General features: G+C 46.7%; 1 protein-coding gene across 1 annotated transcript; it reads left to right on the forward strand.

The window, feature by feature from the left end:
- The first annotated feature begins 293 nt into the window (after positions 1-293).
- Positions 294-13,517, forward strand: LOC144691193 (leucine-rich repeat-containing protein 38-like). The gene is made up of 2 exons (XM_078559255.1): positions 294-909; positions 12,941-13,517. The coding sequence occupies exons 1-2, from the start codon at positions 294-296 to the stop codon at positions 13,189-13,191; spliced, it is 867 nt and encodes a 288-aa protein (XP_078415381.1). The 3' UTR covers positions 13,192-13,517.
- The last annotated feature ends 552 nt before the right edge of the window (positions 13,518-14,069 follow it).

Raw genomic sequence — 14,069 nt, forward strand, 5'->3', positions numbered from 1 at the left:
CCTACAGTAACCATGCTGCATATTAATAAAGTGGTTGCAGTCTGTAACGCATCTGTTATAAAGCTGGGATGTTAGAATGTGTTAATACAACGGGAAGATCGATTAGATTTACCGTTCCAATTCTCCTGACGGTGCCTCCCAGTCCCCTCCTCCCTCTAGCTCTCCCTCCTGGTGCTATCTGATCTAAGCTCTGCTATTCGATCTCTCTAAACACCATGCACAGCTGTGCAGTCCCTGCATTCCCTCAGCATGTCTCTGCCGCCACAGCAGCCAAGATTCCAGTCTCCTCTGCCATGCCCTCATGCCCTCCTCTCTGGCTGCTGCCTCTGGTCCTCTTCCTGCCCCTGGGTTCAACTTGCCCCGAAGGCTGTGCCTGTAAGGACACCCACACCATAGACTGCAGGGACTTGGGACTCTCCGACCTGCCCACTGGGGCTTTCCCTCTGGTTATCAGGAAGATTCTGTTAAGCAACAACCAAATCCAGGCGATCCCGACTGATTTCTTCATGTACTACGGAGACCTGGTGTACCTGGACCTCAGCAATAATTCCCTCTCCTCCATCGCTAAAGGGACCTTCAGCACCACCAAGCTAATCTACTTAGACTTGAGGCACAACAACTTCTCCCAGTTGAGCTCGGGGGCGTTCAGCTCAGCGCACAGGCTGATTATGTTACGCCTGGGCAACAACCCCTACCTGGGGCAGGTAGACGAGGAAGCTTTCCAGAGCTTGGACCTCCTCCAGGTTCTGGAGCTCAACGACAACGCGCTGGAGGCCCTGAGTGTCACGACCCTCAGCTCCTTACCGTCCCTTCGCACTGTGAGGCTGGAGGGCAATCCCTGGCTCTGCAACTGTACATTCGCTAACCTCTTCCTCTGGCTCAGGGACAACGCCGATATTCTTCCTGCAGGTTAGTGTTCCCATCTCACCGCTACAGGGTCAGATTTAAACAAGCATCTCTCAGTAATGAAGATCTGATGGGATATATATATATTTTTTTGACCACCCCCCAACCCCAAAAGTGCCTACAGCAAAGCGAAGCATTGTAGAGAAGCCACGCTCCAGATTAAAAACTTGGTCATTCACCACAGGTAGGGACATGCTACATTCCCAGTGTTTCCAGAGGCGAGACCAGGGTAAAACTGGGCAGCTGGTCCCTGCTCCTAGTCGCCGTCTCCTGCCTGAATCTGTGACTTCCCCAGGTGAGAACTCCAGTCAGATTAGGATGACTTGCTGGTGGGAGAAATGTCACCATCTAGACTGCCCCAGGATGAAGGAGCATGCGAAAGCAGAGGGTGAGGGGCACTTCTGGTTGTTGTAAAGCCCATGCTCCAGTCACCCAGTCAGGAGCCTGCAGCATCTCGGCAAGGAGGGGAGAAAAAATAGATCACATTAATTGATATATGAACTCATCCATAGCATTGGGGCAGGTAAAGTAAGGAAAAGTAATCTGAAGAGATTAATACATACTAAAGCATCAGAATGGTGGAAATCAGGTTATTATTTGAAATGGTTTTTGAAAGAAATATTGACAGTAATGGTGTCTGTCTCTGTCTGTCTTTGTGGGCGAGGTGTGGGGTTAAGAAGAATGGAAACTGAGCTCCCATTAACTTTACCAGTCCAAGTTCCTGACATTGAGGGCCCCCAGACAGCCTGGTTACAGTTCAGGATTGAGTAGCTTAGTCAGAGGCTGTGGTTAGGTACCAATTCTCTGCTGAGTTAACTGGTTTGGAGCTAGCTTGGCAGTAGGGCTGCTCCCTTTGGCCTCAGCACCTCTGGACTGGTGGTGGTGGGAGGGAGGGGGAGGGGGTGTGGGGTGTTAGCCAGGGTTCCTGATGATTATTCACTTACTCCTGTTGGGTGTGTGTGTGTGTGTGGGGTTGTGTGTGTGTGTGGGTGTGGGTGTGGGCGTGTGTGTGTGTGTGTGAACATTGGATGAGGACTTCTGTTGTGTGTGTGTGTGTGGCTGTGTGTGTGTGTGGCTGTGCGTCTGTGTGTGTGTGTCTGAACATTGGATGAGGACTTCTGTTGTGTGTGTGTGGCTGTGTGTATGTGTGTGTGTGTGTGTGTGAACATTGGGTGAGGACTCCTGCTGGGTGTGTGTGTGTGTGTGTGTGTTGGGGGGGCGGTGTGGCTGTGTGTGTGTATGTGTGTGTGTGAACTTTGGGTGAGGACTCCTGCTGGGTGTGTGTGTGTGTGTGTCCATGTGAACGTTGGGTGAGGGCAGAGTCAGGCTCAGTTGTGATGCCTCCCACAGTTACTCAGCCGGCTTCATCTCACTGGTGAAAATGGCTTCAGGACGTCGACCAATATCCATGGAAATGTATCACAGCATCTCCAGGCTTTGAAGGAGGTTCCAATTTATCCGCAAAGCTCACACTGTGCCCTTAGCAACTAAGCCAATGGTGTACCCTTAACTTCTGAATGCAGCCTTGGAGGCCTTCGACTCATTTCAAAAAGTAAATACCCAGTTTGACAACATTGCTGAGGGTAGCAGCTCCATTGCCTTCTCTAGATCTTTATGATGAGGTGAGAGAAAGGGTTAAAATTTAACACTTTTTTTCTGAATTTGGATAATATTTGGGGAGATGGTGGCATAATGGTTAATGTCACTGAACAAGTAATCCAGAGGCCCAGGCTAATGCTCTGGGGACATGGGTTCAATCCGGCCACAGCAGCTGGTGGAATTCAACTTTAATAAATCTGGAATATAAAGCTAGCTTCAGTAATAGTGAGGATGACAGCTATCATCGACTGTTGTAAAAACCCATCTGGTTCACTGTGCTCTTTAGGGAAGGAAATCTGCCGTCCTTATCTGGTCTGATTGATGTGTGATTCTGGACCCACAGCAATGGGGCTTGGTTACGGCCCTACTGCCTCTTACCCGCCCCCTGAATGGCCTAGCAAGTCACTGAAGTTGAAGTTCAAGGGCAGTTAGGGATAGGCAATAAATGCTGGCTTTGCCAGTGATGCCCACGGCCCATGAAAGAATTAAAAAAATAGTAGGATGCCAGGTCCCTGATGTCCTGGTCTTAAAGTTTTTTGCCCTTTCTTTCTTGCTCTTTGGTGACCCTAGCCAGCAGTGTGCATGTATGTGGAGAGAGATACTGCCAGTCTTGCTGAGTTTTTCTGTTTTTATTTCAGATTTTCAGTATCCACAGGATTTTGCTTTTATTAATATACATGTATGTGAACATTGGCCTTCTCCCCATCCCCCCTCAACAATCCAGGGGCACCGGCTCCTGTTGGGGTACAGTACCAGTCAGCAGTTACACATACAAGAAGGTCAGTGGAATTGCCCTCAACTGTACATGATTAAGGAGGGGGCCATCAGCCAGAGCTCTTGCTCCTGATTGTTAACCAGTATCCGTCTGGAAAGTGTGTGGATGTGTGGGTGTGGGGTAAGAGCAGGATCTGGCTAATTGTGATGCAGTCCCCAGTTGACCAGCCTGCTGATGCTCACTGTCTAGACACAAACATGAAGAATGGGCATTTGGGTGAGATAGCAGAGAATGGCTAGGGCCCGTGGAACAACAGCCCAGTGCTTACAGGGGAGCAGCAGAGAAAATTGAATGGGAAGTATTTTTATTTTAAATAGATGTCAATCTGGATAAGAGTATAGGGGGCACTTGTGGTTCCTGATTGTTAAACCATTTCTGTTTGTAATGAGCAATTCCGCTCATCCCAGTTCAGTGCTTTCCCTCACTGTCCAATCTTTCAGCCTACTCACGTCCTTCCCATAAAAGCAATGATGTTCTCATGAAAAAATGTGGGTACATTTAACTAGGAACATCAGGAGAGGTTTGAAGGGCAGCAATAATTGAGGATGTTTAGGTAACACGGGGAAGGTATTTAATGGAGGCACGGGGGTATCCCGGCTCGCTGGAGTGCCAGCGAAAGCTCCGTGTCACTTCCTTTTGGAAATGCCAACTGAATTATGTGCCAGCACTTAACTGGGCAGGAAATCCCACCCCCTGAGAGCTACCAGCCAGTCAGTGGGTGGCTGTGGTCGCTCAGCAGCGCCAACGGGACAGTGGCTGCTGCATCCAGTAATGCACCCACCCAAGGCCCAGGATCGCTGAGGGACCCAGCCACAGGTGTGTGGTGGCGAGATGGTCCTCGGGTAGGGGTTGTCGGAGAGCGGGGGAGGGGATTGGCTCGAAGCAAGCTGCCCCCTCCCGATGCCAGGTCCCTCGATCAGGTGCTGAGTGCCTTTGAATGAGGAACTCCCACCCCCCCCGGAAGCCTGCAAGCAACCCCGACAGGTGAGACCCCTGCCCACCGCTGCCAGCGGCTGTGGGATGAGGCCCTTAAGTGGGCATTGATTGGCCGTTTAGGGGCCTAAATTGTCAGTGGGGCAGGAGGGCCATCTCATGAGCCTTCCGACCCCGGACTTAATAGGGGCAAAGGCAGGAAGGCAGCGGCTTTCCCACCTGCCACCCTCCAGCCCAATTAAATGTTGCCCCCACCATGGGGCAGGGTATCAAATTCTGCCCCATGGTTACCTCTGGATGTTCTGAGATGGGCTAACATTGGAACAGGGGGCAATCCCTAAAATGGCGTGTGGATTGCAGTCTTCTTATTGGTAATGGCTACTGATGCGGGAACTTTAGAATTAAGTGAGGGAGTTAGAGAGTTAAAGGGGGTAAAATTGATCCATGGCAGTAGTGTGTGTTACTTACAATAAGAGGTTGTGGTGGAAGAATTAATCCAGGCTGGTCTTTTGGTTCAAGCTGGTTTATTTTCAAGACAACTCCTCAGTTCTACTGACTTCCAAGTAGCTTCCACACAGTGTTCCAGCTGTATCTTTTTTATTCTATTTAGATGGGATAATCAATGCCCATCACCTGTTTAACTAGCAATTGGTTTTAACAAGGTGATTGCCATATTAACGGTGCAATCCAGGCTGTTGGTGAACTGCCCACCAGATTTACACTGCCCCTGAATTCAGTAGAAAGGAGTGTCAGGTAGATATTAAAAGGGCTGCCTATTCGCTCACACTTTCACCAAAGACCAATTGCAGCCCCCAAGGGAACCATTGTGTCACAATCCTGCAGTCACCTGGCATCCACATTTTTCTAGCAGGAATTTACTGCTTAGCGATCAGGAGCAGGAACCCTGGAATGCTGAGGCCATTTGCAGTCCGGCTGCTGCCCTGTGGTGGGACTAGTTAACCCAAACCAGGACAGGGAGCAAACCCTGGACTCTCTCAGTCTGTGTGGCTCAGTGACTCGCTGTTCTAACTAGCTGAGGTGTCAGGCAGTGTGAGTGGCCTTTTGCTCACCAGTTTGTAAGTGCTCCTGGAAAGCAGAAAAACAGCAGCCTAAAATAAAGTACAGAATGAGTGGTTTAATATTTCCAATAACAAAGTGCAGTAAGGCAGCAAGAGAACATTTATCTTGCCTAGACAACAGAAGTTAATAAATAATGAGACATTAGACTGACACGTTTAGTGGAACAGTTAATGGATTGATGCTTGGATGAGTGAAAATAGGGTCAATTAACTCCATGAGAGTGTCCACAAGGGTGTATATATTCTGACAGGACACTCAATAAGGAGATAAATGACTTTATTATTACTTTTTTGTGTTGTTGAAGGTGAGAGGTGTTGGGTCGAGAGATGTGAGGATTTCCAATTTCAGACATCCACTGTTGACAACGTATACGTCAAAACAACTTGCATTTATATAGCTTTGATGCGCTTCACAGGAGCATTATCAAACAAAACTTGACACCTTGTCATATAAGGAGATATTAGGACGAGTGACCAAGAGATTGGTTAAAGGGATAAGTTTTAAGGTGCGTCTGAAAGGAGCAGAGAGAGATAGAGAGAGACAGAGAGGGAACTCCAGAGGTCAAGGCTTTGGATACTGAAGGTTTGGCCATCAATTGTAGAGTGATTAAAATTAGGGATGCCCAAGAGGCTGTAATTGGATGCATGCATCTCAGGGATGTTGTAGAGCTGGAGGAAGTTACAATGATAGACAGACGCGACCATGGAAGGTCTTGCAAACAAGAATGAAAATTTTTACATCGAGGCATGGCGCGACAGGAAGCTATTGAAGGTCAGCGAGCACAGGGATGAACAGGACTTGGTATAAGTTAGAATACAAGCAGTACAGTCCTGGATGAGCTCATGTTTCTGTGGAGAATGGAAGATGAGAGGCCGATCAGGACAGCATTAAAATAGTCAAGTTTAGAGCTAACAAAAGCATGGAGGTGGATTTCAGCAGCAGATGAGCTGAGACAGGGCAAAGGAAGATGATACAGTATTGTGGAGCTGGTCTGGCGTCAGGAGCTCCTCTCGGGTCAAGTAGGACACAAAGGTGTGAACAGCCTCGCTCAGCCTCAGATAATTGCCAAGGAGAGGGATGGAGTTGATGGCTGGGAAGTGGAGTTTACGGCAGGTACAAAGACAATGTCTTCAGTCTTCTCAATATTTAGTTGGAAGAAATTGTGCCGCTCCTTCATTGTCGCTGGGTCAAAATCCTGGAATTCCCTGCCTAACAGCTCTGTGGGTGTATCTACATCACATGGACTGCAGTGGTTCAAGAAGGCAGCTCAGCACCATCTTCTCAATGGCAACTAGGGATGGGCAATAAATGCTGGCCCAGCCAGCGAAGCCCACATCCCATAAATGAATAATAAAAAAAAATCATCCAGGACTGGATGTCAGACAAGCAACCTGACAAATCAGAGGCAGTGAAGGAGTGAGGTGGCAGTGAGAGTGAGTTGGGTGCCATCAGTGTACATGTGGAACCTGAATCTGTGCTTTTGAGTGATGCTGCAGCATGTACATGAGAAGTAGGAGCGAGGCTAGAATAGATCAATGGGGGACTCCAGAGGTAATGGTACAGGAGCAGGAGGAGAAGCCACTGCAGGTGATTCTCTGGGTATGTCTGGATGAATAGGAATGGGATGAGGCGGGTGCAGTCCCATCCAGTTAATCAACTATGGTAAAGTGAGCAGAAAGGTTGAGAAAGATAGGAGAGGTAGTTTACCACAGTTATAGTTATGTACGGGTGTCATTGTGATTTTAGGAGGTGTAGCACAGCTGTGATTGGGCAGTCCCAGAAAAGATGGGCACAGATTTGGGAGGTAGCTCCACATTCAGGGACTTCGGAGAGAAAAGGGAGGTTGAAGATAGGGCAGTAACTTGCAAGGACAGAGTGGGTCTTCTTGAGAAGATGCATGATGATGGCAGATTTGATGGGGAGATGGGCAATAGTTGGGAAGAAATCGTAAACAATGTCGGCTAACGTGGGGGCCAGGAAGCAAAAGTTGGATGGTCAGCAGTTTGATGAGAATAGGGTCAAAGGAGCAGGAGGTTAATCTCATGGACAAGTTGCATTCGTGGAGGCCACGAGGAGAGATAAGAGAGAAATGAGAGGGAGAGATGCAAGTTTTTCAGGGAAATTTGGCTTTGTGGGCTAGGGGAAGGGAGGGAAGTCACAGAGGCAGCTGAATGGATGGTCTCAATCTTACCGGTGATGAGGTTGGAAGAGGCAAGGGAGAGGCGTTAAGGATGGTCCTGGAATAATGAATAGTTTTGGCAGAGGACAGCAGCACCCAGTAGTGCTTTATGTGGTCCAGCTAGATCTGGCGATGAATGGCTAAACCAGTTGTCTGCCACAACCATTCAGGTCTGCGTCCCTGAGAGTTAATGGAGCAGAGATGAGGGCTGTACCAAGGGGGAATGACCATTGTGAGAGAGAGAAACTGTTTTAGTGAGACCAGGGTATTCATTGTGGCAGTGAGGATGTGATTGAGCAGGAATGTTGAGGTGAATGAAGGGTCTAAGGCTAGATGCCTTTGGAAGTGGTGTGGGGGAGGGTTTTATCCAAGGATGGACATAGAAGGATGTGGGGTTGGGAGGGGGGAAGTGAGATGTGAATGGGGAGGGATGCACCGCCAGACAGCCACATGTAGTGTCAAGCTCCCTCTACATTGCTCCAGCAATGGGCTGTGGCCTTACCTTTAGAACAGTGTTCCTCATACTCCAGTATTCCGTATCCCTAACCCGCCATCTTGTGACCTCCTAAATAAGACTGCGAACCATTGAAAACTCCACAGAAACAATGTAAAGGGCTGGGGAAAATACCGTTGTCAAAAAATGTTCTACTTGCTGCATTTGGTAGCACTCTTTTTCTCTGTGCTAGAGGGTTGTGGGGCCAATCACCTAGTTTAGATTGATACCTCAGTGCAGTACTGAGGGAGTGCTGCGTTGTCAGAAGTGCTGTCCTTTGGATGAGACGTGAAATTTGGACCAATTCAGGTAGACATAAAAACAAAATCTTGTCACTGTTTGAGGATAATCGGGGAGCTCTCCTAGTCAATATGCAACCACCAACAAAATATAGGTGCACTCATTTTTCATTATATTTGCTGTTTGTGACATCTTGCTATGTGCAATTGGCAGCCATGTTTGCCTACATAACAACAGTGATTGTATTTAAAATGTCAATGGCTTTGGTGCTCTGCCATGTCCTGTGGATATGATATAAGTAGGTATAATTGTGGTTCCAAGATGATTAAAGGAATTAATTAAGGATTTAACCATTTCTGCTTGTTTGGGGGCAGGGGGCTGGAGACCAGAACAAGAGGACATAGCCTTAAGTTTAGAGCTAGGCTGTTCAGGCATGATGTCTGGAAGCATTTCCTCATACAAAGAGCTGGATGCTATAGGCCCCACGGTCCTGCCCACCCTCTCCCTCAGCCGCCCCCCCGCCCCCCCCCCCCCCCCCCCCCAACCCCCCCTCCACCAGCCCCAGTTAAAAAGTCGGGGGTGGGGTTAGAAGGAAACCCCTCATGACCCTGGTCGCTGCCCCACAGCAAATTAACGTTGGGAGCAGTGTTAATTGATTGAAAGCAAGACTTAAGTCCCATCACGGGAGGAAGCCCTGCCTTAGAGAGCTGCTGACCAATCGGATGGCCAACAGCTGTGTAGTCCCACTGGTGTCTCTGCTGGAACTATAGGCAGCCCCTCCACGCCGAGAAGCTCAGGTAAGTCTGGGCCAGGGGCCTCAACAAGGGGTTGAGTAGGTGGGGGTTGGGTTCAAGAAGCCAGGGGGCAAGGTGGGGCGGAGGTGGGGGGAATGACCTTGAAGGGGGCGTGCCTCCGATGGGCCAAGAGAACTTGCAAAGGAGGACACCCCCCCTGGCCTGGTCCAGCCTGCATAACTACAGCTGTGCTTATTTTTTAATGTTCTTACGAAAGGCACTATAGAACTATATCCACCACCGTGGGTAAATACCGGTGGGTGGGATGTGACCCGTAAGTGGCCATTAATTGGCCGGTTAAGACCTCAATAGGCTCATGGGCAGGCAGGCTACGCTGGTTCTAGGGGGTGAGGTGAAGGGTGGGGGAAGGGGGGAGGGGTTGCTGAGCTGGTCGGCAGCAGGAAGGCCACCTGCTGGATTTTGCCTGCTCCTCCACCTTCAAATCTGCCAGTGAGGGGAATATAAAATCCACACCAAAGGGTAGTGGAAATCTGGAACTCTCTTTCCCCAAAAAGCTTTTGAGGTTGAAAGTGTCACAATTGAGACTGAGAGATTTTTGTTAGGTTAGGGTGTTAAGGGATACAGAACCGAGGCACACAGATGGGAGTTAAGATACAGTTCAGCCATAATCCAACTGAATGGCAGAGCAAGTTTGAGGGGCTGAGTGGCCTCCTACTGTTCCTACATAAATGAAAACTCTTTTGTAAAGCACTTTCTTCCCTGCAGTCTTTTCCTTGCCTCTCCTCAGGGCACTGACTCATGCTGGGGTCAGGTTGCCCACTGGCCCAAGTGAACGTTTCTTTTGTGTGACACCCGGCCCATGAGGGTTGGTTGCTTTGCCATGTATGGACATCGAATCCATGCCTACTCTTTTCCACATGTAATGCCCGCCCACTAGCATATTCTGGTTGTCACAGAATAGCCGTCAGGATTGGCAATACTGGCTCATTTTTCCATTCTCTCACGCTCCTACTAACTCAGCATGGGCCATGGTGAACCATATCAGTCTATACTAAACCAAGCATCGCAGTCATTCGCTAAACAATTCAAGCACAAGTGGATTAATGCATGGGCCTACAGGAAGAATGCCCAGTGTCCTATGAGATGTATGCCTAGGGGCCTAAGGGGCCAAATATGAGACCCAGTCATCTCCCAGGCACTGCAGCAAGCAACAACCTGGGACTCAATGTGTCATGCCTGTGAAAAAGTGGATATAGCTTATGTATTGCTTAGTAGGACACAATTTTCTGCCATCTCACTTTAAATGAAGCATGTTAATGTAAGTGTGCTGACTGTTAACAGGTTAAACTGAGAATGGTGATGTTCAGATTAAACTCTGTAGCAGGAGGTAAGATAGAGCAGCAAACCACAAAAGGTAGTGTCTCAAAATCTCTCTTTTCTATATTTGGTTACATATATTGTGGGGGGTGGGTGGCAGTGGGACGGGGTTAAGGTGTGCAGGGGTGCGGAGGGGCCCTGAAGGTACCTCAGAGCTCCAAGAATTCTTAACCTGGGTCTGTAGCCAGGGAGCCTCACTGTTAGGTGTATTCATTTAACTAATCATTAAAACTGTAGCTACCGTTGACAGATCACCAACAATGGTCTAAGACTAGGTGACAGAGTTAGTCAATGAAAATACTTCTTTCCTGTCTCGATGTTGCAGGTGTTTGGAGCATCTTATGTTGGAAACAAAGCACTGGTTTATTTTTCCATTGAATGTGATTCTCCTAACCCCATGCTTTGTATTCACATTGGAAAATATCAGAAGTAGACTCAATTAACGATCAGTCAACACTTGTTGGCAGCTCTGCTTTCACTGAATGAGATGTCTTTAACCCCTTCATGTACAGCTGTCAATGGACAGAAGTTTTCCCAGTACCTGTGCCATTCATTATTCCCACTTACTTTTCTCACTGTTCATATTCTCCAGAAGCAATTGAAGCCTCAAATATATTTACCCAGAGACAATGAATTTTGTGATCACTTTAATGATGATGTTGTGCTCCTGGCACAGATGTGAGAGAGGTACCTCTGCAGGACAATGCAGAGTTTACTGACAGGAAATGCCGGAAAAGCTCAGTGGGTCTGACAGCATTTGTGGAGAGAGAAATAGAGTTAATGTTTCGAGTCTGTGTGATCCTTCAGAGCTAAAGAGAAGTAGAAATGTTATAAAATTTATGCTGTTTAAGGGGGGTGGAGCAGGTGAAGCTGGAAGGAAGGTCAGCGATAGGTGGGAGCTAAGGAAAGATTGATAAAAATGCCATGGACAAAAAGACAAAGGGAGTGTTAATGGTAATGGTAAGGGCTAAAGGAGGTGTTGATAGTGGCATAAAGGTAAGAAAGCAGAATGTGATAATAGCAGAACAAGGGTAAGCACCCTGAGAAAGGACAACATAGAACAAGTAACAGATATCCCTACTGGGGGTAGGGTAGGGGGAGGGGACAGTGTTTGGGGGAAAAGGATGAAAAAGGGATAAAAAAGGGGATAAAACAATTAATTACTGAACAAAAATGAAAATAAGTAGTTACAAAAATAAAAATACCTTTTTTTTAAAAAGGGGATTAAAAAAAGGGTGAAGGTAGAGGAGAAAGTTCACGGTCTCAAGTTGTTCAAGTCAGTGTAAAGTCCGGAAGACTGTAAAGTGTCTAATCAGAAGATGAGGTGCAGTTCCTTCAGTTTGGGTTGGGCTTCATCCCCTTTTTAAAAAAATATTTTTATTTTTTATCCACTTATTTTCATTTTTATTCATTTATTCATTGTTTAATCCCCTTTTTCCATCCTTTTTCCCCAAACACTGCTCCCTTCCCCCCACCCCACCCCCAATAGGGACATCTGTTACTTGTTCCATGTTGTTCTTTCACAGAGCGCTGACCCTTGTTCTACTATTATCACATTCTGCTTTCTTACCTTTATGCCACTATCAGCACCTCCTTTAGCCCTTACCACTACCATTAACACTCCCTTTGTCTTTTTGTCCATGACATCTTTGTCAATCTCTCCTTAGCCCCCACCTGTCACTGGCCTTCTATCCAGCTTCACCTGCTCCACTCCCATTAAACAGTATAAATTTCATCACATTTCTACTTCTCTTTAGCTCTGAAGAAGCATCATACAGATTCAAAATGTTAACTCTGTTTCTCTCTCCACAGATGCTGTCAGACCCGCTGAGTTTTTCCAGCATTTTCTGTTCTTATTTCAGATTTCCAGCATCCGCAATATTTTGCTTTTAACAGAGTTTACTGATTTGAGTTATACCCTCAGTGCCCCTTTACCAGCAATGGGCAGTAAGAATCTCTGGAGAACTGCATAGGGCTGTGTGTATATACCCCAAACAATGCAGAGTGGCCTGGATGCTAAACACTAGTCAAGCTTACTATTTCTATCAACCTTCATGTGGAAACCTGATCATCAATTTACCAAGATGACAGTTGGTTAGATGCTGAATGTTACCAACCATCCCTATTATACAAACCAACCATCCCTATTATATGAACCAACCATCCTTATTATCCTATGAAGAAGGGTCATGTGGACTCAAAACCTTAACTCTATTTCTCTCTCCACAGATGCTGCCAGACCTGCTGAGTTTTTCCAGCATTTTCTGTTTTTGATCCCTATTATATCCCTTCCTCGGATGGTTTCACACTTTCTTGGCCAATTAAAGTGACAAGTGCCAATTTCCCACTTCTCGGGGGAGGTGATGGGGAGGGGGTGGGGGGTTGGTTCTAATTTCTTCTTCTACAAGGGTGGAAATTCTGTGATTGTTTTGATGCAAGCCCAGTAAAATCTCGGTGGGGGGAGTGCCAGGAAACCTGGATGGGACCCAGATACATCCACCAGGGCACTTCTGGAGGGACAAGGGATTGGGGGCCAGTTTAATGGGACTGAGTTGCTGACATTTTGCTTGCTATCTAAAAATATCTATGTTCACTTCTTCAAGGCTTTGCTGCCATCCAGTGTTCCTTGCCCAGGGATATGAGGAAGATTACACTCAGCGAGTTATCTGACAACAGCTTCATTGAGTGCGAATTCTCACTGACTCTGACAGACTACCTGATTATCTTTTTCTCTGGGGTTTGTGTCTCCATCACTGCCATTACAACAAGCTTCTTCTTGGCCAATATTGTTCAGTGCTTCCAGAGACTGGGATTATTCAAGGAAGGCGATGATGATGATGAAGAGGATAACTAATAGCAAGGAGCAGACACCAAATGAACATTCATTTTTTCCTAAATTTTTCATTTGCAAGGAAGAAGTGTTTTTACTTAAATATGAAGTTGCACATTATGATGTACTATATTAATTAATAAGATATATGCATCTGTTGGTAAAAATGAAAATATTAAAAAATATTTTGTTTTTCTAGTTGAGGTCGGTGACGCTCATTGAGCTTGTCTTAAATTTGCTTGGGTGTAGGAACAGGAGTAGGCTATTCAGCCACTCAACACTTTCTCCAAAAGACTAATGGAATGTTGGCCTTTATCTAGGAACATAGGAATAGGAAATAGGAGCAGGAGTAGGCCATTCGGCCCCTCAAGCCTGCACTGCCATTCAATTAGATCATAGCTGATCTTCTACCTCAATGCTGTTTTCCTGCACTATCCCTGTATCCCTTGATGTCTTCACTATATGGAAATCTACCAATCTCAAAATCGATATCTAGAAGACTAGAATACTAGAATACAAAACATAAGTCATATTTCAGCTACTCAAAGCCCTAGTCAGGCCACACCTGGAGTATTGCGACCCATTTTACACACTACACATTGGGAAGGATATATTGGCCATGGAGTAAGTGTAGTAGAGATTTACCCCAGATGATACCTGGACTGCAAGGGTTAAAACTCAGGTTGTATTCCCTGGAATTTAGAAGGTTAAGAGGTTGTTTGATCAAAGCTTTCAAGGTATTCAGAATAGATAGGGTAGATAGAGAGAAAAACTATTTTCACTGGTCAGGGGGTTTTGGATAAGGGGGCTTAGTCTATAAATTGGAGCTAGACCTTTGAGGAGTGAAATTAGGAAACACTGCTACACACAAAAGGTGATGGACATTTGCAACTCTCTTCCAT

This window comes from Cetorhinus maximus, chromosome 15, assembly GCF_964194155.1.
Source record: "Cetorhinus maximus chromosome 15, sCetMax3.hap1.1, whole genome shotgun sequence".
Classification (NCBI taxonomy): Eukaryota; Metazoa; Chordata; class Chondrichthyes; order Lamniformes; family Cetorhinidae; genus Cetorhinus; species Cetorhinus maximus.